General features: G+C 47.4%; 1 protein-coding gene across 1 annotated transcript in view; it reads left to right on the forward strand.

The window, feature by feature from the left end:
- FER1L5 (fer-1 like family member 5) overlaps window positions 1-25,497 on the forward strand; it is a 382,389-nt gene that overhangs the window by 270,994 nt on the left and 85,898 nt on the right. The window contains 1 exon segment of the mRNA XM_030202486.1: window positions 8,205-8,360. Coding sequence (XP_030058346.1) covers window positions 8,205-8,360 — 156 coding nt within the window.

Below are 25,497 nucleotides of genomic sequence, written 5' to 3' on the forward strand. Positions count from 1 at the left end.
TATGCTCATGATGCGTGGCTTAGTTTGTGTGCTTTGAGTGCAAATCCGTTTGTTCTCCTACTCTACCTGATGAGCACAGATTTGTTTCTGTCCCTTGAGCACAGTTCAGTCTCTGACTGTGGAGCGTATTTTCACCTTTGCCTGTTGGGCACTGTTTCACCTTGTCGGTCAACCCCAGTTCTTTTCTGCGGGTTGGATACAGTAACTTCTCAGCAGCTGTGGCATACCGCAGTTTAGATTGCTAGACAAGGCTGTCTTGTCTTCTTTTAGCTACCATTCCTGCGGCACCTTTCTTGCTGTAGCCTCTTAGTGGCTGGCGAGAAGAAGCTTCTCCATTGCTGGAGTTTGAATTTGTCTCTGCTCCTTTTGTGGCTACTTGGCACCTTGGGGGTCTTTTCCTCACAGTGTGGCTCTCGACTGTCTTTCTTTTTGTCTCCTTTTGTTCTCTTGGCTCTGTTCTTTCATCCCTAAGTCCAGAGCAAGCTGGTCGAAGAGTACTCTCTTTCTACGGTTGTACCCTGGTATGCTGCTGCCTTTTTCTTCATGGTTCTCCTGGAGAGACTAGTGCTCCAGTTAGTTGGTTCTCTCAACTCTGGAGTCTCTTCTTGTTCTATGGAGTTTGATTATCTCACTAGGCGCAGGTCTGGGTGGTTCCTGGGCCTTGCTTCTTTTCTTCTATGAAGTGTGGCACACTGTTTGGGGTTGCGTACTCCTAGTACTTGTTAGGGTCGCATCATCCGACCATCTTGGACTCAAGGCAGACCGGCAGGTTTGGGAGTTAGTCTTTGTCCTTCCAGGGTTCGGAGAATTGGATTCTGGTCTAGGAGATACAGTTCTTCTCCTTGTTGCTCGGATACGACTGTTGCCTTCCTTTCAAGGGGGGGTGTCCTTTGGCATGAGTTTCTTTTGCTGCTTCTTTTGCTACTCTCAGGACAGGGGTACGTAATTTTTCTTTTGCTCAGGACATTTGTTTTACGTCCTAAGGCTTCAGTTCCTTTTCTAGTGTTTAACTCTGTTCTATTTTGGTAGCCTGGTGGTTCGGATATTTGAATCCTTTTTTGATGATCAGTTTTTTGCTGTGTGTATAGCTTTGTTGATTTTTCAACTTTCTGCATTCATCTTTTCTCCCCCCCCCCCCCCCCACCCCATCTTTAGGAAACTGCTTTGCTACATCCCATTAGTCAGGACTGGTCTGATATAGATGACAAGGAAGGAAAAATTGTGTTCTTACTTGATAATTTTCTTTCCTTTAATCATACTAGACCAGTCCAGATGCCCTCCATGGCTAAAGTCTGTCAGAGTGTTGTTTCCTTTAGGCATCCCTGGCTGTTCCACAACTCTTCAATACGGTGGGATGTCCTACAGCACTGCCTACTTCATCTTCTCTATTCAATCTTTTGCCACTTGTTGTTGTGCCAGCTGTGTATGACTCCTGTTATTTGGGATCACGGAGTTCTTTCCCCAGATTCAGGGGTAGATCTCTATGTGCTTGGACAAGCTCAGTATGGACCATTCCTTCTGCTTACTTTACTGTGAGGGGAGGTTGTAATTGCCTTTGGCCAAGCAGGAACAGTGAGGTTCTGCATATTGGCTGAAAGAGTTTGCCTGTTTGGTATTAACTGTGTTTTCTTCTAGACTTCAGAGCACCATTGCTTGGCTATTTGAAATACTGAACATTCCAGGCTGCACGATACCCTTAAGGGGCGGTTTACTTGGAACTATTTTCTCTGTCTCCTTCCGCTGGTAGATGGGCACAACCAGTGGTGTGCTGGAGCCGGCTTGCACCGGCTCGCAAGAGCCGGTTGTTAAATTTTCTTACGGCTTGCGAGCCGGTTGTTGCAAATAGCGAGCCGGCTCTGGCTCTCCTCCCTCCCTCCTCCCTCCCTTCGGATCCGCCTCACCTCCCGCTTGTTTTTTAAATTCTTGGCTTCCAGCGCCGAGTCGCTGACTGTCCTGAGTCCTCCCTTGCCGATTTGTGCTTTAAAAATGGCCGCCGAGACTTCGGCTGAAGTCTCGGCGGCCATTTTGAAGCGCGAATCGGCAAGGGAGGACTCAGACAGTTGGCGACTCGGCGCTGGAAGCGAAGAATTTAAAAAACAAGCGGGCGCGCGGTGAGAGACCGGATTGGGAGGGAGGGAGGAGAAGAAGAATTTCATAAAACAGCTTGGGAGGGGTTGGCAGGGGGGAAAAGAGAGTCGCTGCTGGGCATGGGTGGATGGAGGGGGTCGCTGGACATGGGTGCATGCAGGGCAGGGGAGAGGAGGGTCGCTGGGTATGGGTGCATGCAGGGCAGGGGAGAGGAGGGTCACTGCTGGACATGGGTGCATGCAGGGCAGGGGAGAGGAGGGTACACTGCTGGATATGGGTGCATGCAGGGGAGAGAAGGGTCACTGCTGGACATCTGGGTGCATGCAGGGCAGAGGAGGGTCGCTGGGTATGGGTGCATGCAGGGCAGGGGAGAGGAGGGTCACTGCTGGACATGGGTGCATGCAGGGCAGGGGAGAGGAGGGTACACTGCTGGACATGGGTGCATGCAGGGCAAGGGAAAGGAGGTTCACTGCTGCACATGGGTGCATGCAGGGGAGAGGAGGTTCACTGCTAGACATCTGGGTGCATGCAGGGCAGGGCAGAGGAGGGTCGCTGGGTATGGGTGCATGCAGGGCATGGGAGAGGAGGGTCACTGCTGGACATGGGTGCATGCAGGGCAGGGGAGAGGAGGGGAGAGAGAAGAAATGCTGGACATGGATGGAGGGGAGAGAAAAGTGAGGAAGGAGATGAGATGAGGGAAAAGGAAGAGAGGAGAAAAACTGCACATGGATGAAGAAAATAGGCAGAAGCTGAGCACCAGAAATGAAGAAGAAAGGAGGAAAGAAATAAATGGAAAGGAAGCCCTGGAAACGGAGTTAAAGGACAGATAGCAGCAGAATCGGATACTGGGCCAGCATGATCAGAAAAACAGTCACCAGACAACAAAGAAAGAAAAAAAATCATTTTATTTTCATTATAGTGTTTGGAATATGTTCACTTTGAGAATCAGGTGCTCAACATTAAAAGTTTATATTTATTTACTTATTATGGCATTTTATCCCACATTAAACATGAATTAGATTGGAACCTGGGATCATTTATTTTTTTTTCCTGGAGAGAGTAATGCATTGCCCCCCTCCCCCGCTATAGCCAGCTCTGCAATTTTGGGGGGGGGGGCGCAGAGGTGGACGGGGTGGGGGCGCAGAGGTGGATGGGGAGGGGGCGCTGAGGTGGACCGGGGAGAGAGCCTGTTGTTAAAAATTTACCAGCACACCACTGGGCACAACCCATTAGTCTGGACTGGTCTGGTATGGTTAAAGGAAAGAAAATGATCAGGTAAGAGCATAATTTTTCCATAACATATGAAGAGTTTTGTCATTTGAGTTTTTACAGAGAGATATTGATTATTCCTGGGATAATACCATTCATGGCCGACAATAATATAAGGACACCATTGGCAATTACTACAGCGTATGTGTGTAGGGATTTGATCCATTGTAGTATTTGCATAACTTCTCCTCTTAAGATGTTCCCGAATTGTTTTACTTCTACATAATGCTAACACTTTAATATTATTGCTGTGCTGAAGGATGTATATAATTAATGGAATGTTATCTATTAACAGAAAATGTTTCCCTGATGCAACCAAATGTGAAACATAGTGCTATGTCTGGTCAATAAAAATTATAAATATAGATTGGAGAAATATTAATATCTTATTCTCTTTCTTCAGTACACTTGTTGTGTCATGGGTTCTCCCTACTTGTCTCCCCTTTCCTTCACTATATGTGTCTCCTATCACAGTATAACTCCTTTTTGTATGTTTTTATTTCTTTTTTTGAGATGCCTCAACCTCACTCTATCATGCATCCTACTCCTTCCTTCATGTATCCAACCTCCAGTCCACCACCACCAACTCATGACATCGTTTCTTATTCACTCCACCTTCACATGCCATTTTTTTCTTCTGCCTCACCTTTCCTGTCTTTCCTATTCCAGGTCCTCCTTCCTACTAAAACCTTTCCCAGCCTCTTTCCAACCCCCCCTCCCCCATAAACACTGGCCCATCTTTTTCCTTTGCTTTTTCACCAGTCATATGGTTTTTACTCATGAGCCCAGATCCTCAGTAACCCCACCCAATCCTGATCGCAGGTCCTCTCTCTCCCTCTCTTCCCACTCACAGAGAGATCAGCACTTAGTACCACTTCAGCTGCCTGCACTTTGCAGTTGTGTGGTTTGAACTATGAAAATAATGAGTGGAACTTAATCATGATGTAGAGGTGGATGGTGTTATGAAGTGCCACCCTCTCCAAAATTGGTGCTGAGAGGGAATGAGAATTGTTGGGCTTGAAGAAGAGAATGAAATTGCCTATCTGGATTACAACTTGACATCTAGTCCTTCATTATGAATAAGATCAGGGAAGGAGCCCAGATACCACCCACCATGTTTGATGCCTGGATTTCTGTCCTACCAAAGGATGATAATAATAAAAGTGGCCGTCAGTCCTATTGTCCAATTTCTGTTCTTAATGCTGACATTAAGTTGTTAGTGACAGTTTTGGTGGTCAGATTGAGCAGGGTGTTACCCATACTTGTACACCCTGATTAGGTAGGATTTGTACCTAAGAGACAGGTCAGATAACATCCAGAAAATTATAAACCGGAATTATATATCTTGTTGGGGGGTGCAGCAATCATTCCTTCTGGGGATTGATGCTGAAAATGCCTTTGACAGGGTCAGGTATTGCTCAAGATGGGGTTAGGAGCAACCTTCAGAAACTGGATAACAGAACTTTACTCTAACCCAAGAGCACATGACCATTGATGGAGGTAGTTCTGACACGTTTCCCTTATCCAGAGGAATGAGACAGTTGCTTTTAGCATTGGTGATGGGACCACTTGCAGTTGCTATTCTCTCTAACCCAAATATTAGGGGGGGTTATGGTGAGTGATACAGAGTTCAAATGTCTTACTGCCATTGACTGCCCAAATTACTACATTACCTAACCTGTTAGAGTTAAAGGCATATTCACAAGTCTCAGGATTCAAGGTTAATATGAGCAAGATGGAAGCTCTTAATCTTGGAGTGGAGGAGTGGCCTAGTGGTTAGTGCACTGGTCTTGATATCCAGAGGTGGCCAGTTCAAATCCCACTGCTGCTCCTTGTGATCTTGGGCAAGTCACTTAATCCTCCATTACCTCAGGTACAAACTTAGATTGTGAGCCTTCCTGGGACAGAGAAATATCCAGTGTACCTGAATGTAACTCACCTTGAGCTGCTACTGGAAAAGGTGTGAGAAAAATATAAATAAATAAATTCTTCTACACTACACAGGTTGGTCTTCCCTCCCTTTTAAATGGGTTAATAGAGAATTGAAATATCTTGGGATCTGGTTGTGGTCAGATTACTCACATCTGTATGTTGCAAACTGTCCTAAATTTTTCTCTGTTATTCGGGCTGACTTTGAGAGGTGGAAGGGCCAATCACTTACCTGGTTTGTTAGAATATCGACAATCAAAATGAATGACTTGCCTAAACTTCTTTATTTCAAGTCCTGCCAGTATGGATACTATTTTATCCCTCTAGGTTAGTCTATTGAAATGTATATGGTGTGACAGAAAGCCTTGGTTATCTAGGGCAGTTTTGTTCAGGGACTTTAAAAAATGGGGTGGGGGGGGGGGGAGGTTGGGTGTTCCCAAGTTCTGGAATTACTATCAAGCAACGCAAGCCAGAGCAGCTATTGAATGATTTCAGTTATGGGTGTGTATAGAGCAGGCTCAAATAGGTCAAGTTCCTCTGAGCTTTATGATGTTGCTCCCACAGAGGCACCGGATCTTACAAGATGGGATGCCTCTAACTACATAATACTGGGAAAGACCAAAGGTCCATCAAGCCCAGCATCCTGTTTCCAACAGTGGCCAATCCAGGTCACAAATACCTGGCAAGATCCCAAAAAAGTACAAAACATTTTATACTGCTTACCCCAGAAATAGTGGATTTTTCCCAAGTCCATTTAATAATGGTCTATGGACTTTTCCTTTAGGAAGCCGTCCAAACCTTTTTTAAACTCCGCTAACTATTCTACATACTTTTTACATTTGGGATACAATGAGTCCTATAAGAGATTTCCAATTCTCACACTATATACCTATACGATAGGATCTGGAATTTCATCCATGAGCTGAAAACACTAGCGTACCTTAGAAAAAGACCCCCTTAGAGTACCTGATTTGAATTGGGAAAAATGGGAACAGAAGCTAGGCATAATCTATACTACTGCAGGATGGGAATCCGTGGAACAATCCTTGGCAACAGTAGAAATCGCTTCTAATATTAGAGAAAACAATGTTAAGCTTCTTTACCGTTGGTACTTAACTCCTGATCACCTTAGTCTACGGTATCCTTATGTGTCTACCTGATGCTGGAGAAACTGTGGAACTAGTGGCACCACAGAGTATATTTATTTATTTATTAGGATTTATTTATTGCCTTTTCGAAGGAATTCATTCAAGGTGGTGTACAGCAAGAATAAGTCAAACATAAGCAATAGATAGTTACAGAAGTAAAAATATTCAAATAACAGTACAAAGTATAGTATAGTATATTACTTAGTGTCAACACAATACGTAATAGAACATTTTAATATACAACATAGGGTATAAGCAACGATAGAAAATATAGATAGGTAACAGGAATAAGAAGATAGGGGGATTAATTTAAGATAACATTCAAGCACCTTTCTGACCTCATGTGCAGCTATCTTAGCTAGGGTAGGAGTGGATATACATGTCCAGCTATATTATGTGCAGCTGCTGTCACTCATTGTGTGTGTGTGACTAGCAAATTAGTTACTACTTTTATTAAAGGCCTGGTTGAAGAGCCAGGCTTTCACCTGCTTACTGAAGTAGAGATAGTCTTCTATCAAGTGAAGCCTTTCAGGAAGTTCATTCCAGAGCGTGGGGGCTACTCCAGAGAAGGCTCACTGGCAGATATCACATCGTGTGGTGTCCTTTGGACAGGGTGTGGTTAGGAGGACTTTAGTGTACTTAGAGATGTGTAGAGGATGATCCTATATATCTGGTGGAATTGTCCGAAAGCTAAGACGTTTTGGAAAAATATCCAATTCCAGATTTTGTAAATTATGGAACTGGAAATACCTTGGGATCCTGATGTTTTTCTTTTGAATAGACATACCTGGTCTTGTGACTCTGGGCAAGTCACTTAACCATCCATTGCCCTAGGTACAAATAAGTACCTGTATATACTATGTAAACCGTTTTGCATGTTGTTGCAAAAACCACAGAAAGGCAGTATATCAACTCCCATTCCCTTTCCTTTCCTTTCCTTTGTAAGCACTAGACCCATTTGGTTCATCTGCTGCATGCTGCTAAACTAACTTTGGCCTTGGTTTCAAAGATGTGCTCCTACATTGCTAAAATGTAAACTTAGATTGTATTACATGTACATAATGGAAAACTTACTGCCATTAGGCATGCAACTCTTGCTGTGTGGCAGAAGGTTTGGGGGAGGGGGTCCATTCGAAATCTGAGCTTTATGGGTAAAATCATTGCTTTTCTTTTAGCAGTAAATGATTTGTTAGTTTCCTGTGTTCCTCCCTTCTTCCTCCCCTTTAACAAACATTTTCTGTATGTTTTATTTAAAATTTAAATTGGGGGGAGGGGGAATTGAGACATTGCATATGCTATATACTTTTCAGCCTTTTTCTGACCTGAAACAATTTTGATTTGTTTATAGTGAAAGGTATTTGTTTGCTAACTTATGTGCTCTGTTTACAAGTTTCAATAAAGACTTCTTGTTAAAATACAAAAAGAAAAGAGATTGGGATTGGGGTGGGCAAAGACCATGAGGGTCAGGGTGGAGCATAGAAGAGACAACCTGGGATTGTGATGGTAGGGAGATGGAACAAGAACTGCCAGGATCAAGAGGGTAAAGTAGCTGGTGTCAACAGGGATGAAAGAATGAGTAGATGCGTGTTTCTGGCACAGGGAGAATTGACTTCCCATCATTCTAAGGAAAATATGGGACCATAAACCCCTTCTATGGCTGTGTTATCATGAAGAAGATAAGAATGGGTGTAATGACCCTACGATTGAAGTTTAGAACTAGGTTACTTTGTCACAGTCAAAGAATCTCACTGGCCATATGTACATTTTTAGGGTTCTTTTCGGATCTACCCCATTTCAGAGGACCCTGAATTTCCAAAGCCTCCACGCCAATTCAAGCAGCTCCCAGAGAGTGCACCCCAGGACTGTCTGATCCGTGTATATATCATTCGTGGTCTTAATCTGCAGCCTCGAGACAGGAATGGACTGGTTGGTATATCAGTGTTCATTCAAGTGCATTCTGTTTCTTTATGTATGTTTGTCACTCCTTCTGTATGACAACTGTTACTCCCTCATATACAAGTCTCTATAACATACCTCACTGGCACCCTGTTTACGAAGCCGCGCAGCAATAGCAACACAGCCCATTCAAAGTGAATGGGCTGTGTCAGCATTAGCACACGGCAGCTGCTAGCAAGGCTTAGTAAATGAGGGTATGTGTGTCTGTTTGAGTTTTTTTTTTTTTATTTCTAGTCCTTAATATTTCAGCATTTCTTCTTCTTTTTGTATCAATACATTTTTATTAAATTTTAAAACAGAACAAATACAGTTTGTGCACACTGTGTATCCAACCTGAGGATAGTATGCAAATAAACCCCCTTTTTACAATTGTAAGAGTAAACTCATCAAACTCAACTGAAGCATTGAAATTACAAATCCTCTCCTCTCTTCTCCCCCCCCCCCAACATTCAGTATGTCCCTTCAATTCTGATCTCCCCCACCCTATCTAATCATACCCATTCTTCATTATCATTATCAAATTTACCCAGCTATCTATCAATTAATTTTTAAAATTCCCACACTGCTTTCATTTTTATAATCTAATCCTGCAGTGTGGAACCCTCCTGTTTCCAGTGTGCTGCAATCACTCATTTTGCTGCCGCTAGTCCCTTCTTCAGTTGTCGTTGCCATCTTTTATCTCATCTTTACCTTTTCTCCAGCATTTTTGGGCCTCTTCAGCTTTTCCTCAATTCTATTAGGCTTCTTGGTATTTACTAGGGTTTTTTTTTTTCCAAATCCCATACCATTTTTATTGCCACTTGAGTGAGGGTGTTCAGTGACTTCAGTCCACGTTTCTTTTCACCACAATGTATTATATTTCATCTTGGTTTTTTTTTTTTAATCATTATAGCAGAGAGGCAGACCAGGAATATCAGTGGTGCCCATCATGTAATCACAACTTGTGTATGATGGAACATATAACGATTGTGTTCAGTATGTGAGCCCAGAGCAGTGCTTCTCATGCCACTCCCGAAGGCACACCTTACCAGCCAGGTTTTCAGGATTATCACAGTGAATATGAATCAGATAAAGCTGCATATACTGAACACCTTTTGCATACAAATCTATCTCATGCATATTCATTGCAATAATCCTGACAATTCAGCTTTCAGGAGAGTGTTGAGAAGCACTGGCCTAGAGTATACATCCCTAGTTGTGGCATCTACAAGATGCCACTTAGAGCCATGATGCTTCAAAGACTGACATGCCTAGTGGTTTGACTTTAAAAACTGATGCAGCTTCATTGATACCAAGGCACCAGCATTGAAGGATTAAGGAGTCTCGTGGAGGGGCATAATCGAACGGAAACGTCTATCTCCACGGGCGTTTATCTCCGAGAACGGGTCCGTGAAGGGGTGGACCGAACCGTATTTTCGAAAAAAATAGACGTCCATGTTTTATTCGACAATTTGTGAGCTGGGCGTTTTTGTTTTTCAGTGATAATGGAAAATGAAAGCGCCCAGCTCAAAAACGAATAAATCCAAGGCATTTGTTCGTGGGAGGGGCCAGGAGTCGTAGTGCACTGGTCCCCCTCACATGCCAGGACACCAACCGGGCACCCTAGGGGGCACTTTTACAACAACAAAAAAAAAAAAGGTAAAAGAGCTCCCAGGTGCATAGCACCCTTCCCTTGTGTGTTGAGCCCCCCAAATCCCCCTCAAAACCCACTGCCCACAAGTCTACACCATTACTATAGCCCTAAGGGGTGAAGGGGGGCACCTACATGTGGGTACAGTGAGTTTGGGGGGCGGTGTGGAGGGCTCCCATTTACCAGCACAAGTGTAACAGGTGGGGGGGGATGGGCCTGGGTCTACCTGCCTGACGTCCACTGCACCCCCTAATAACTGCTCCAGTGACCTGCATACTGCTGCCAGGGAGGTGGGTATGACATTTGAGGGTGAACATAAAAAGTTGTGAAACGGCATATTTTTGTGGTGGGAGGGGGTTTGTGACCACTGGGGGAGTCAGGGGAGGTCATCCCCGACTCCCTCCAGTGGTCATCTGGTCATTTAGGGCACTTTTTGGGGCCCTATTCGTGGAAAAACAGGGTCCAGGAAAAGTGCCCTAAATTCTCGCTAAAAACGCATATTTTTTTTCCATTATCGGCGAAAGGCGCCTATCTCTGATCGGCCGATAACCACGCCCCAGTTCCGCCTTCACCACACCTTTGACACGCCCCCATCAACTTTTGTCCGCATCCGCGACGGAGTGCAGTTGAAAACGTCCAAATTCGGCTTTCGATTATACCGCTTTATTCGTTTTTGTGAGATAAACGTCTATCTCCCGATTTGGGTCGTAATATAGGCGTTTTTCTTTTTCAATTATAAACTGGATTGCGTACTGCTGGACTATTGGCATTGAAAGGGTCAGTTAATGTCCTACAGACCAATAAAAAGGAGCAAGGATCTTTCTGGCATTATCCACGGAAGGGCTATTCAACACTGAATTAGCCTCAAGGGAGTATATCATGGAGTGCTATACATAGCTATTTTTCTCTTTTAATGCATAAGGCCAAGAGCAGGGAAACTGAGGCCATTGCTTTGCCCACTCCCAAGCACCTGCATCCAGAGATAAGCTCAGCCTTTCATTCAGTAGCTAAGGAATAATGGTGTCCAGGAATCCAAGCCACTGCCATCAGTGGTTAACTAGAAGGGCATCTGTATTATAAGAAACATAAGCATCGCCATACTGGGATAGGCCAAAGGTCCATCAAGCCCAGTACCCTGTTTTCAGCAGTGGCCAATCCTAGTCACAAGTACCTGGCAAGATCCCAGAATAGTAAAACAGATTTTATGCTGCTTATCCCAGGAATAAGTAGTAGATTTCCCCAAATCTATTTTAATAATGGTCTATGGACTTTTTAAACTGTGCTAAGCTAACTGCTTTTACTACATTCTCTGGCAACAAATTCTAGAGTTTAATTATACACTGAATGAAGAAATATTTTCTCTGATTTGTTTTAAATTTACTACTTAGGAGCTTCATTGCCCTTTAGACCTTGTATTTTTGGAAATTCCACTCCACTCAGTATTTTATAGACCTTTATCTCCCCTTAGCCATCTCAAGCTGAAGAGCCCTAGCCTCTTTAGCCTTTCCTCATAGGGAAGTCATCCAATCCCCTTTATAATTTTTGTTGCCTTTCTCTGTACCTTTTCTAATTCCACTATATCTTTCATGAGATACAGTGACCAAATTTGCACATAATATTCAAGGTGCGGTTGCACCATGGAGCACTCCATTCCTTTCTTAATTCCTAACATTCTATTTGATTTTTAGCTGCCACTGCACATTAAGCAGAGGGTTTCAATGTATCATCAACAATGACACCTAAATTCTTTTCCTGAGTGGTGACTTCTGATGTGTGGAATCCTGCATCTTGTAGCTATACTTTCAGGTGAAATTTTGAAAGAGAAGGACGCCCATCGTCCGACACAAATCGGGAGATGGGCGTCCTTCTCTCAGGGTCGCCCAAATCGGCATAATCGAAAGCCGATTTTGGGTGTCCTCAACTGCTTTCTGTCGCGGGGACAACCAAAATCCATGGGGGCGTGTCGGCACCGTATCGAAGGTGGGACTGGGGCGTGATTTAGAGATGGGCGTCCTCGGCCAATAATGGAAAAAAGAAGGGCGTCCCTGATGAGCATTTGGACGACTTTACTTGGTCCATTTTTTTTCATGACCAAGCCTCGAAAAGGGACCTGACCAGATGACCACCGGAGAGAATCGGGGATGACCTCCCCTTACTCCCCCAGTGGTCACCAACCCCCCTCCACCCCCCAAAAAAATTTAAAAACATTTTTCCTGCCTCTATGCCAGCCTCAAATGTCATACCCAACTCCATCACAGCAGTATGCAGGTCCCTGGAGCAGTTTTTAGTGGGTGCAGTGCACTTCAGGCAGGCGGACCCAGGCCCATACCCCCCTACCTGTTACACTTGTGGTGGTAAATGTTGAGCCCTCCAAACCCCTCCAAAATCCACTGTACCCACATGTAGGTGCCCCCCTTCACCCCTTAGGGCTATGATAGTGGTGTACAGTTGTGGGCAGTGGGTTTTGGGGGGGGGGTTTGGAGGGCTCAGCACCGAAGGTAAGGGAGCTATGCACCTGGGAGCAATTTGTGAAGTCCACTGCAGTGCCCCCTAGGGTGCCCGGTTGGTGTCCTGGCATGTGAGGGGGACCAGTGCACTATGAATGGTGGCTCCTCCCACGACCAAATAGCTTGGGAACAACCATCTCAAAAACTACCTAAAGATGACCATCTCTAAGTTCGACCTACATTTCATGATTTGGGTGTCCCCGACCGTATTGTCGAAATGAAAGATGGATGCCCATCTTGTTTCAATAATACAGGTTTCCCCGCCCCTTTACGGGGCCAGCCTGTGAGGACGCCCCATTCGATTATGCCCCTCCATGGGTTCTTCTTCACTACAGGCATACATGCATCACTTTGCACTTACATTATATAAGAAAATAAGAGTAGCCATACTGGGTCAGACCAATAGCCCTTCTAGCCCAGTATCCTGTTTTCCAAATAGTGGCCAAGCCAGGTCACAAGTACCTGGCAGAAACCCAAATCGTGGCAACACTCCATGCTACAAATCCCAGGGCGCTTCCCATGTCTGTCTCAATAACAGACTACAGACCTTTCCTCCAGGAATTTGTCCAAACCTTTTTTAAACCCAGATACAATAACCACTGTTCCCACCTCCTCCGGCAAAGAGTTCCAGAGCTTAATTATTCATTGAGTGAAAAAATATTTCCTCCTATTTGTTTTAAAAGTATTTCCATGTAACTTCATCAAGTGTCCCCTAGTCTTGGTACTTTTGGAATGAGTAAAAAATTGATTTACTTCTCGTTCTACACCACTGAGGATTTTGTAGACCTCAATCATATCTCCCCTCATCCGTCTGTTTTCCAAGCTGAAGAGTTCTAACCACTTTAGCCTTTCCTCATACGAGAGGAGTTCCATCCCCTTTATTACTTTAGTTGCTCTTCTTTGAACCTTTTCTAATTCCGCTATATCTTTTTTGAGATACTGTGACCAGAACTGAACGCAATACTCAAGGTATGCCCAGTCTCGTAAGGTTCTCTTGTAATTTTTCACAAATTTCTGCAGACTCTTCAACAACAAAATACGATTTTACTGAGTAGCATCTAGATGAAAACAATATGAGGTTCCACATGAAAGTTTAAGCACATGACAGGTAAATCAACACATAAGATTAATTTCTGACAACAGCAACCTAACAAAGAAAAATTTTATATAGACCCAGGTCTGCTAAATTAGGTACCTCAGGTAAAAAAAAAAAAAAAATTAAAATTAAAAACCCCCCAGATGGCTAAGGCAGTCACAATAAAAAGAAAAGAAATACAGCTTTAACCAGTCCAAGAGTGGCCACTTGGTGATTTAAGAGGACTGTCCAGGGCTGGAAAAATCTATACGTCTAAGTACAGATTCTGTTAATGAAGCAATGTGTCTAAATCACTAACCCAGTAGTGTGAAACACTAGGGGCCCTTTTTACTAAGGTGTGCTAGTGTTTTTAGTGTGTGCTAAAAGTTTGGGCATCTTTAGTGTTAGCGTGCGCTAATTTTTAATGCATGCTAAAAATGCTAGCATGCCTACAGCACGGCTTAGTAAACAGGGCCCTAGGTTGTAGGCCCCCCCTCGTACGACGGTCTGAAAGAGCAGGGATTACTATCTGTCAGATGGTCATAAGGGGGGGGGGGGGGGGGACTCTGGCTAACCCTAGACTAGTTAAAGCTGAATTTTTTTCTTTTTTTTTTAAATTATGACTGCCTTAACCATCAGGAGTTTTATTTTTTAATTAAACAATGTATTTTATTAAAGAGAGTGTAGAACAGTACCGGAGCAAGCATAAAAACTACCACAGAAAGCTGCTTTTAAGACATCCAAACTATGCAATGCCAATAAAACTGAATAAAGCAGTATACAAATACAGCAGGCTTAAGCCAAATAGTCAAAGAAACAACCTAATTTTTCCAAATTTTTTGCAAAAAAGACAATCTCCCCCCACTACCAAGATGAGAGGTCAGACAAAACATGTTTGCTGCCATACTCTGATCAGAAATTGGGAGACTCCACTGACAGTTCAAGTTGCTCCAAAGATAATGATACAATGTATAGGATACAGAAATACACTGAGTTTGAGAACTCAGTTACCCCCATCATTCCTTAGTTGTGGAATCTGCTTTAAAACACATTTGCAGTGCAAGATCTCATGGTTCTGCTCCTCCAGACAGAGAAGCTAGAACATTGGACTCTTTTGGCAGAAAAACATTTCAAGCCTCAATGCTAACCAATTAGATCATCAACTTTATTCCACAATTTACTTAATCTCTAATACAGAATAATCAGGGGCGTAGCCAGACACCCACATTTGGGTGGGCCTGGGCCCAAGATGGGTGGGCAGAAGAACTCCGCCCTGTCCCACAAGTGATTTGGTCTCTCATCCCCCCTACCCTGCATACCTTTTAAATAGCAGATTTTCACCAGCAGCGAGCAGCAACTAATACACACTGCTCATGTTGGCCCCACAGTCTTCCCTCTGATGCAACTTCTTGTTTCTGCATAGGCGGGATTACATCAGAGGGAAGGCTGGTATGCAGGAGGGACAGTTGTTGGGAGTTTTCGGCTGGTGGGGCTTGGTGATCCCTGCCAGACACATCATAGGTGTGCTGCTACTGGGTGGGCCTGAGCCCAAAGTGGGCGGGCCTAGGCCCATCCAGGCTCACCCTTGGCTACACCACTGCAGAATATGCTCTCCTTTGCAGAATTCTTTCCCCCTGAAAAGGCTGAGCTACAACTTCTAGATTGTTGTTAATATCTGTCACGGCAAGCCTTTGATGTTTTTGATGTCTCTTCACACATTTCTGCCTTAGGAGTAGCAATGCAGGCTACTCCTAAGGGTCACTGACCTTGAATGTGAGGTCCAGGAGCATCTAGTAGATGAACCTTGTCATGGAGCTAATGTGTTTGGTGACAAAGTTGAGGAAGCGGTAGACCTAATTAAAAGACAGCAAAGAAAGCACAAAAGAGCCCTCAAGACTGGAACAATGTAGAAATCTTTAATGCAATGTAGAAATCTTGCATCCAAGATTTCTTTTTCAGTTTTTGACTCCTTCCTAGAGATCATTACCACTGTCCAGTTGTCCGTGCCAGAGGTGGTCTCTCATAACCTCCGACTGCTGGGTGCTATGCACCATATAGCATTGTTACACTCTGCGATGGGGGGGGGGGGGGGAAGACTCATTTCAACCCCCTCCAGATTACACTACTTTGAGAGGAGCTCTTGGCCCCTCCTCCAGCAGAATAGAATAAAACCAGTTTTCTGCCAGACAAAGGTGGAGGGTTCTATTCCAGGTAATTTCTCATACCGAAAAAGTCAGGAGGAGTGCAACTAATTCTCGATCTGCAAGATTTCTACTTAAACAAAACTTTTACATTGTTTCCATTGGATCACTACTTCCATTGATTCAACTCAATGACGTGCTTTTCTCTCTATATCTCAGATGCATACACACACATACCTATTTTCCTGAGCACAAGGACTCTACATTATCAATACAAGGTCTTATCATTCAACATGGCTTCGGCTCCTCAAGTCTTCATGAAGTGCCTGATAGTGGTAGTTGCAACACTTTGCAGGTGGGGCATACACATCTCCACTACCTAGACAGCTGGTTGATCAAGGCAGCCTCCCGGGAGTCAGCACACACCTCCATCTATTCGCCATAAGACTCCTAGAACTCCTGGGTGTGTGATCAATTACCCCAAATCACATCTTCAATCAGTTCAGGACCTTAGAGTTTTTATAGGGCTCTCCTCGATACTACCCAGGGCTGAGCCATCCTTCCTCAACCAAAGCAGACATACTGCATCTCTCCACTCAAATGTTCAAATCCATCCAAGTATCTGCTTGTCAGATGCTCCCCCTACTAGTTACATGGCTTCGACAGTTCATGTAACACTATTGGCTCGAATTCCTCAGTGGACGCTCTCCTCTCAGTGGTCCAAAGCCACAGGATTATTCTTGGCCTGTATTCGAGTCACTCCATAGCTACGCCACTCTCTACAGTGGTGGATGGTGTCTCAGAATCTCACCTGGGGTCTTCCATTTCAGCCCCATTTGCATTACATGGTCCTCACCATGAATGTTTCTGTGGTAGGTTGTGGTGCTGACCTCGATGATCTCCACACACAGGGTTCTTGGTCTCCACGGGAGAAACGACATATCAACCTCCTAGAATTGCAGTGGTCTGAAACACCCGGTAAAAGCTTCCAAGACTGCCATCCTCTATCAGGTAATACTTGTTCGCACTGACAATCGGTTACAATGTATTACCTGAACAAACAAGGAGGAACAGGTTCTTACTACCTCTGTCGGCAAAGCAATCCAGATATGGGATATATGGATATAAGAGCTGTATACCTAGCTGGCAAACAGAATGCTGTATCAGACAAATTGAGCAGGGTCCTTCAGCCTCATGAATGGTCCTCAGCATCTCTATAATTCGTCGAGTATTCCAGCAGGGGGGGACCCCAGCAATAGACCTATTTCTTTCCCTCCTTAGAACAACAAGCTCCCTGCTTTTGTTCCAGGATATATGCTCCCAATCATACAGCTCCAGATGCCTGCATGCTGCACTGGGGAATTGACCTTCTATACACCTTTCCCTCACTACCTCTCATAATGAAACCTCTTCTCAAACTGCATCAAGACCAAGGAACGCTGATTCTAATTGTTCCGTACTGGCCACCTCAAATCTCGTTCCCTCTTCTAGTTATTGTCCAAGGAACCATTGAGATTAGATCCTTTTCCAACACTAATAACACAGAACAAAGGATCCCTCCTCCATCCAGACCCTCACTCTCTATCCCTGATGGACTGGTTCCTCCAGATAACATAGATTTGCGTTCCTTAAACCTTCCTGAAGGAGTCTCTAGGATACTCCTAGTCTCTAGGAAACCTTCTACGCAGAAATGTTACCATTTCAAGTGGAAAAGATTTTCCCTCTGGTGTGCAGCCAGAGCACTCAACCCTGCTAGAAGCTCTGACTACCCTTATGGAGTACTTCCTCCACCTTTCAGATTATGCCTCAAAACTAACTCAGAATACACTTGAATGACATTAGTTCATTTCAATTCAAGGTAGATAAGCCAGCTTCTCTTCATCCCTTGATAGTAAGATTCATGAAACATTTATTTCATACCAAAGCTCCTATCAAACCACCGCCTGTGGTTTGGGATCTCAGTGTCATCCTCACATCTCTCATGAAATCTCCTTTTGAACCACTTCATTCCTGTTGTCTGAAGTTCCTCACAAATGAAGTAGTGTTCCTAATAGCTCTTACTTCTGCCAGAAGAGTAAGTGAACTTCATGCTCTTGTGATACACCAACCTTTCACAGTTTCTACCACGACAGAGTTGTGCTCAAAACCAACCCCAAATTCCTCCCTAAAGTGGTATCAGAGTTCCCCTTCAGTCAGTCCATTGTACTTCTTGTCTTCTTCCCTAAGCCACACTTTAATCCTGCAGAAGCAACACTGCATACCTTAGACTGCACGTATGCTATTCCAGGTTTTGTATCCTTCGACCATAACAGATTATGGATACCCATCACCATACGAACTATATCTACTTGGCTGGCTGACTGTGGGACTCATTTTCAAAGCACTTAGCTTGTCCAAACCAGCTATCCCACCTTGAATGCTGCTCTAGACAGTAGTGAGCAGTGAAGATGTGGATAGAAGATCACGTAGCCACCTTGAATGGAGGCAGAGCGGAAATGGGTTACTGAAGCCACCCATAGTACATAAGTACATAAGTAATGCCACACTGGGAAAAGACCCAAGGGTTCCATCGAGCCCAGCATCCTGTCCACGACAGCGGCCAATCCAGGCCAAGGGCACCTGGCAAGCTTCCCAAACGTACAAACATTCTGTACATGTTATTCTCCGAGGACAAGCAGGCTGCTTGTTCTCACGACTGGGTTGACATCCACGGCAGCCCCCACCAACCGGAACAAAACTTCACGGGCGGTTCCGCACGCAGGGCACGCCCACCGCGCATGCGCGGCCATCTTCCCGCCCGTGCGTGACCGTTCCCGCTCAGTCTTTTCTTTTCCGCGCTGGATAGAGTGGAGAGAGCCGTGTTCGTCTCTCTCTCTGTCAGCCCCGGAAACCGGATCGCGCTTTAACCGCGAATTTTCTCTTTTTCTCTTTTTCGTTTCATCATTCTCCGTTTTTCTATTTAGTTAAAAAAAAAAAAAAAAACGCTGAACTTTGTTTTTCCCTCGTCTCTTAGCGGGGGCGTCGCGTTGCGGCCTTGTGGCCGCGCGGTCTATTTATTTTCGAGGTGTGAATTTTACCGCCACCATCGACGACTTTGATTCGCCGACGCGATTTTTCCGTCGATGTCCTCGAAGGTCCCGAGTGGATTTAAAAAGTGTGGTCGGTGCGGCCGGCATATCTCGCAGACCGACACTCACGCTTGGTGCCTCCAGTGTCTCGGGCTGGAGCACGATACCAAGACGTGCACTTTGTGTCTCGGTCTCCGGAAACGGACACAAGTAGCGAGGCAAGTTCTTCGGGATCGTCTTTTTGGAACTTGCGCCGGCCCCTCGACCGTCGACTTCGACGGCATCGGTATCGAACGGCCGGTTCTTCGGTACCGGTATTGATGTCCACGAAATCGGCACCGATGGCATCGACCGCAGGAGCACAGGTCCCGTCGGCCCACCGGTCCTCCGGTGAAGGCAGGGGTGATAGGCCGCGTGGGCAATCGGCCCCGGTCACTCCCTCTACCCAGGGCCCTCAGGACCGAACCCGGTCCCTCGAGGCCGAGGGGGATCGACTTCCTCCTCCTCAATTCCACCAAGCACCGATGACGGGCACCGCAAGAAGACGAAGAAACACCGTCATCGGTCGCCCTCGATGCATCCGGCTCCCGGCGCCGGAGATGAGTCGACGCCGAGGAAGCGGCAGCGTCGGAGAGGAGAGGTCCCCCTCTGTAGTACAGGTACCGCCGCGTCAGGGTCCCAGCACTTCGGTGCAGTCTCCTGGACCCGAAAAGCTTACAGCAACCGACGCCTCTATCGGCCCCCTCGCCTTTCCCGACAGCGGCCTTGACGAGTGCCTCCGAGCCATCCTTCCGGGGATCCTGGAAGGGCTGATGCGCCAGACTGTGCCGGCGCCGGGGGTGTGCTGCGAACGGCGCCGTCGAGCTCTAGCCCGGTGCCGAGGCCTTCGACGCCGACGCCGCTTGCGGCGCCGGTCTTCGACCGCCACGCAGGTGGAGTCCCCCGTCGACATCGATGGAGGGAGCTTCATCCCCGCCGGCGCGGGAGTCCACGCTCGACGACACCACCGAGGCCTGGTGCCTCGACGTCGAGCCGGGCCAGGTTGAGGACTCAGCGCACGAGCTCATGTCTGACACCGAGGAGAGAGGCCTCGTGGGGGGAGGAGGAGGACCCCAGATATTTCTCCTCAGAGGAGTCTGTGGGCATTCCCTCCGACCCCACATCCTTCACCAGAGAGGAAGCTCTGCCTCGCCTTTGCCTCCTTTGTCAGGGATATGTCTATTTGCACATTCCCTTTCCCGTGGTCTCTGTGGATGAGCCGAGGGCTGAGATGCTCGAGGTCTCGACTATCCATCACCACCTAGAGAGTCCTCCACGGTACCGTTGCACAATGTCCTCAAGAGACACTGCTTCGGAAACTGGTGAGACCACTATCTTAATCCCACCAATCCCCAAGAAAGCAGAGTCCCAATACAGAATCCACTTGGGACCCAGAGTTAATGCTGGCCCCAATTGCCTCATGACTCGGCGGATCGGGACTCTGCTCTCAAGAAGGCACGGAGTTCGAGGGATACCGCCTCGGCGCCCCCGGGGCGGGAGTCTCGCACTCTGGACTCGTTTGGGAGGAAGGCCTACCAATCTTCCAGCTCGTGACCCCGCATCCAGTCTTACCAGCTCTACACGAGCATCCACATGCGGAATAATGTGAAGCAAACTGGCGGACCTGGTTGACAAGCCTCCCGCCGGAGCAGTCCAGGCCTTTTCAGGAGTGGTCAGGCAGCTGAAGGCCTGCAGAAAGTTCCTGTCCAGGGGTATATATGACACCTGTGACGTGGCATCTCGTGCGGCGGCCCAAGGTATAGTGATGCGCAGGCTCTCATGGCTGCGTGCTCTGACCTGGACAACCGCACCCAGCAGAGACTGGCCGACGTCCCTTGCCGGGGGGATAATATTTTTGGCGAGAAGGTCGAGCAGCTGGTGACCAACCTGCATCAGCGGGGAAACCGCCCTCGACAGCTCTCCCACCGGGCGCCTTCAGCATCCACCTCAGCAGGTGGACGTTTTTCCCGGGCCCGTCAGGCTGCGCCTTATGCTTTTACCAAGCGTAGGTACACCCAGCCGGCCCGAAGGCCTCGTCAGGCACAGGGACAGTCCAGCTGCGCTCGTTCTCGTCAACAGCGTGCGCCTAAGCAGGCCCCGCTGCGCCTCCACAGCAAAAGCCGGGGACGGGCTTTTGACTGGATCCATGGGAACATAGCCGCCCTCAAAGTGTCCGATACCGGACGATCTGCCGGTCGGAGGGAGGTTTAAAATTTTTCACCAAAGGTGGCCTATCATAACCTCTGACCAGTGGGTTCTCCAAATAGTGCGGTGCGGATACGCCCTGAATTTTGGCCTCCCTGCCACAAATGTCCTCCGGGAGCTCAATCCTTCAGCTCCCATCACAAGCAGGTACTTGCAGGAGAACTCTCCGCCCTTCTCAGCGCCAATGCGGTCGAGCCCGTACCACCCGGGCAGGAAGGGCAGGGATTCTAATTCCAGGTACTTCCTTGTGGAAAAGAAAACAGGGGGGATGCGTCCCATCCTAGACCTGAGAGGCCCTGAACAAATTCCTGGTCAAAGAAAAGTTCAGGATGCTTTCCTTGGGCACCCTTCTGCCAATGATTCAGAAAAACGATTGGCTATGTTCCCTGGATTTAAAGGACGCATACACTCACATCCCGATGCTGCCAGCTCACAGACAGTATCTCAGATTCCGCCGTGGGCATACGGCACTTTCAGTATTGTGTGCTGCCCTTTGGGCTCGCCTCTGCCCCACGGGTGTTTACAAAGTGCCTCGTGGTAGGTAGCGGCGTATCTACGCAAGCTGGGAGTGCACGTGTTCCCATACTCTTGACGATTGGCTGGTCAAGAACACCTCGGAGGCAGGAGCTCTCCGGTCCATGCAGTGCACTATTCAACTCCTGGAGCTGCTGGGGTTTGTGATAAATTACCCAAGTCCCATCTCCAGCCAGCCCAGTCTCTGGAATTCATAGGAGCTCTGCTGAATACCCAGACGGCTCAGGCCTTCCTTCCCGAAGTGAGGGCCAGCAACCTCCTGTCCCTGGCTTCCCAGACCGGAGCGTCTCAGCAGATCACAGCTCGGCAATGTTGAGACTTCTAGGTCATATGGCCTCTACAGTTCATGTGATTCCCATGGCTCGTCTTCACATGAGATCTGCTCAATGGACCCTAGCTTCCCAGTGGTTTCAAGCCACCGGGAATCTAGAAGATGTCATCCGCCTCTCCACCAGTTGCCGCACTTCACTGCACTGGTGGACCATTCGGACCAATTTGACCCTGGGACGTCCCTTCCAAATTCCACAGCCCACGAAGGTGCTGACGACGGATGCATCTCGCCTGGGGTGGGGAGCTCATGTCGATGGGCTTCACACCCAGGGTCTGTGGTCCCTCCAGGAAAAGGATCTGCAGATCAACCTCCTGGAGCTCCGAGCGATCTGGAACGCACTGAAGGCTTTCAGAGATCGGCTGTCCTGTCAAATTATTCAAATCGGACAGACAATCAGGTTGCAATGTATTACATCAACAAGCAGGGGGGCACCGGATCTCGCCCCCTGTGTCAGGAAGCCATCGGGATGTGGCGTTGGGCTTGCCAGTTCGGCATGCTCCTCCAAGCCACATATCTGGCAGGCGTAAACAACAGTCTGGCCGACAGACTGAGCAGAGTCATGCAATCCGCACGAGTGGTCGCTCCATTCCAGAGTGGTACGCAAGATCTTCCGAGTGTGGGTACCCCTTGGTGGACCTTTTCGCCTCTTGGACCAACCACAAGCTGCCTCTGTTCTGTTCCAGACTTCAGACACACGGCAGGCTAGCGTCGGATGCCTTTCCCTTCATTGGGTGACCGGGCCTCCTGTATGCTTATCCTCCCATACCTTTGGTGGGGAAGACCTTACTGAAGCTCAAGCAAGACCGCGGCACCATGATTCTGATCGCGCCCTTTTGGCCCCGTCAGATCTGGTTCCCTCTTCTTCTGGAGTTGTCCTCCGAAGAACCGTGGAGATTGGAGTGTTTTCCGACTCTCATTTCGCAGAACGACGGAGTGTTGCTGCACCCCAACCTCCAGTCTCGGCTCTCACAGCCTGGATGTTGAGGGCGTAGACTTCACTTGCGTTGGGTCTGTCGGAGGGTGTTCCCGTGTCTTGTTTGCCTCTAGAAAGGATTCCACTAAAAGAGTTACTTTTTCAAGTGGAGGAGGTTTGTCGTTTGGTGTGAGAGCAAGGCCCTAGACCTCGTTCTTGCCCTGCACAGAACCTGCTTGAATACCTTCTGCACTTATCAGAGTCTGGCCTCAAGACCAACTCAGTAAGGAATCACCTTAGTGCGATTAGTGCTCTACCATTATCGTGTGGAAGGTAAAGCCATCTCTGGAGAGCCTTTGGTCGTTCGATTCATGAGAGGCTTGCTTTTGTCAAGCCCCTATCAAGCCTCCTGCAGTGTCATGGGATTCTCACACGTTGTCCTCACCCAGCTGATGAAACCTCCTTTTGAGCCACTGAATACCTGCCATCTGAAGTACTTGACCTGGAAGGTCATTTTCTTGGTGGCAGTTACTTCAGCTCGTAGGGTCAGTGAGCTTCAAGCCCTGGTAGCTCATGCTCCGTATACCAAATTTCAGTCACAACAGAAGTAGTGCTCCGCACTCACCCAAGTTCCTGCCGAAGGTGGTGTCGGAGTTCCATCTTAACCAGTCAATTGTCTTGCCACATTCTTTCCCAGACCGCATACCCGCCCTGCTGAACGTCAGTTGCACACATTGGACTGCAAGAGAGCATTGGCCTTCTACTTGAGCGGACACAGCCCCACAGACAGTCCGCCCAATTGTTGTTTCTTTCGACCCCAATAGGAAAGGGGTCGCTGTCGGGAAACGCACCATCTCCAATTGGCTAGCAGATTGCATTTCCTTAACTTACGCCAAGGCAGGGCTGACTCCTGAGGGTCATGTCACGGCTCATAGTGTCAGAGCCATGGCAGCGTCGGTGGCTCACTTGAAGTCAGCCACTATTGAAGAGATTTGCAAGGCTGCGACGTGGTCATCTGTCCACACATTCACATCACATTACTGCCTCCAGCAGGATACCCGACGCGACAGTCAGTTCGGGTAGTTGGTGCTGCAGAATCTGTTTGGGGTGTAAATCCAACGCCACCCTCCAGGACCTGAATTTATTCTGGTCAGGCTGCACTCTCAGTCAGTTGTTCTTCGTGGGTCAAATTTCTGTTGTACCCTCGCCGTTGCGAGGTTAAATTGACCTGGATTCTTGTTTTGAGTGAGCCTGAGAGCTAGGGATACCCCAGTCGTGAGAACAAGCAGCCTGCTTGTCCTCGGAGAAAGTGAATGATACATACCTGTAGCAGGTGTTCTCCGAGGACAGCAGGCTGATTGTTCTCACCTACCCTCCCTCCTCCCCTTTGGAGTTGCGTTTGATCATTTTGCTTGTCATTCAACTGAGAGGGAATGGTCACGCACGGGCGGGAAGACGGCCGCGCATGCGCGGTGGGCGTGCCCTGCGTGCAGGACCGCCCGCAAAGTTTTGTTCCGGTTGGTGGGGGCTGCCGTGGACGTCAACCCAGTCGTGAGAACAATCAGCCTGCTGTCCTCGGAGAACACCTGCTACAGGTATGTATCATTCACTTTCCTGGAATCGTGAATTTTTCCCAAGTCCATTTAGTAATGGTTTATGGACTTGTCCTTTAGGAAACCGTTTAACCCCTTTTTAAACTCTGCCAAGCTAACTGCCTTCACCACGTTCTCCGACAACGAATTCCAGAGTTTAATTATGCGTTGGATGAAGAAACGTTTTCTCCGGTTTGTTTTAAATTTGCTACACTGTAGTTTCATCACATGCCCCCTAGTCCTAGTTTTTTTGGAAAGCGTGAACAGATGCTTCACATCCACCTGTTCCACTCCACTCATTATTTTATATGCCTCTATCATGTCTCCCCTCAGCCGTCTCTTCTCCAAACTGAAAAGCCCTAGCCTCCTTAGTCTTTCTTAATAGGGAAGTCGTCCCATCCCCACTATCATTTTAGTCGCCCTTCGCTGCACCTTTTCCAATTCTACTATATCTTTCTTGAGATGCGGTGACCAGAATTGAACACAATACTTGAGGTGCGGTCGCACCATGGAGCGATACAACGGCATTATAACATCCTCACACCTGTTTTTCATACCTTTCCTAATAATACCCAACATTCTATTAGCTTTCCTAGCTGCAGCAGCACACTGAGCAGAAGGTTTCAGTGTATTATCGACGACGACGCCCAGATCCCTTTCTTGGTCCGTAACTCCTAACGTGGAACCTTGCATGACGTAGCTATAATTCGGGTTCTTTTTTCTCCACATACATCACCTTGCAATTGCTCACATTAAACGTCATCTGCCATTTAGCCGCCCAGTCTCCCAATCAGTGGCGTACCAAGGGGGGGCGGTGGGGGCGGTCTGCCCTGGGTGCACGCTGGTCAGCGTTGTTCGTTTCCATGCTCCCTCTGCCCCGGAACAGAAAGTAACCTGTTCCGGGGCAGAGGGAGCATGGAAACAAACGACGCTGACCAGCGCGCGGCACCCCCCCCCCCCCAGCGGCGTGCACCTGGGGGGGTTCTTTCGTCGGGGTGGGGGGTGTCCCTTCACTGGGGGGGGGGGCGGGGCACATCAGCGATCCGCCCTGGGTGTCAGCGCCCCTCGGAAC

Source organism: Microcaecilia unicolor, chromosome 4 (genome assembly GCF_901765095.1).
Source record: "Microcaecilia unicolor chromosome 4, aMicUni1.1, whole genome shotgun sequence".
In the NCBI taxonomy this organism is placed as follows: domain Eukaryota; kingdom Metazoa; phylum Chordata; class Amphibia; order Gymnophiona; family Siphonopidae; genus Microcaecilia; species Microcaecilia unicolor.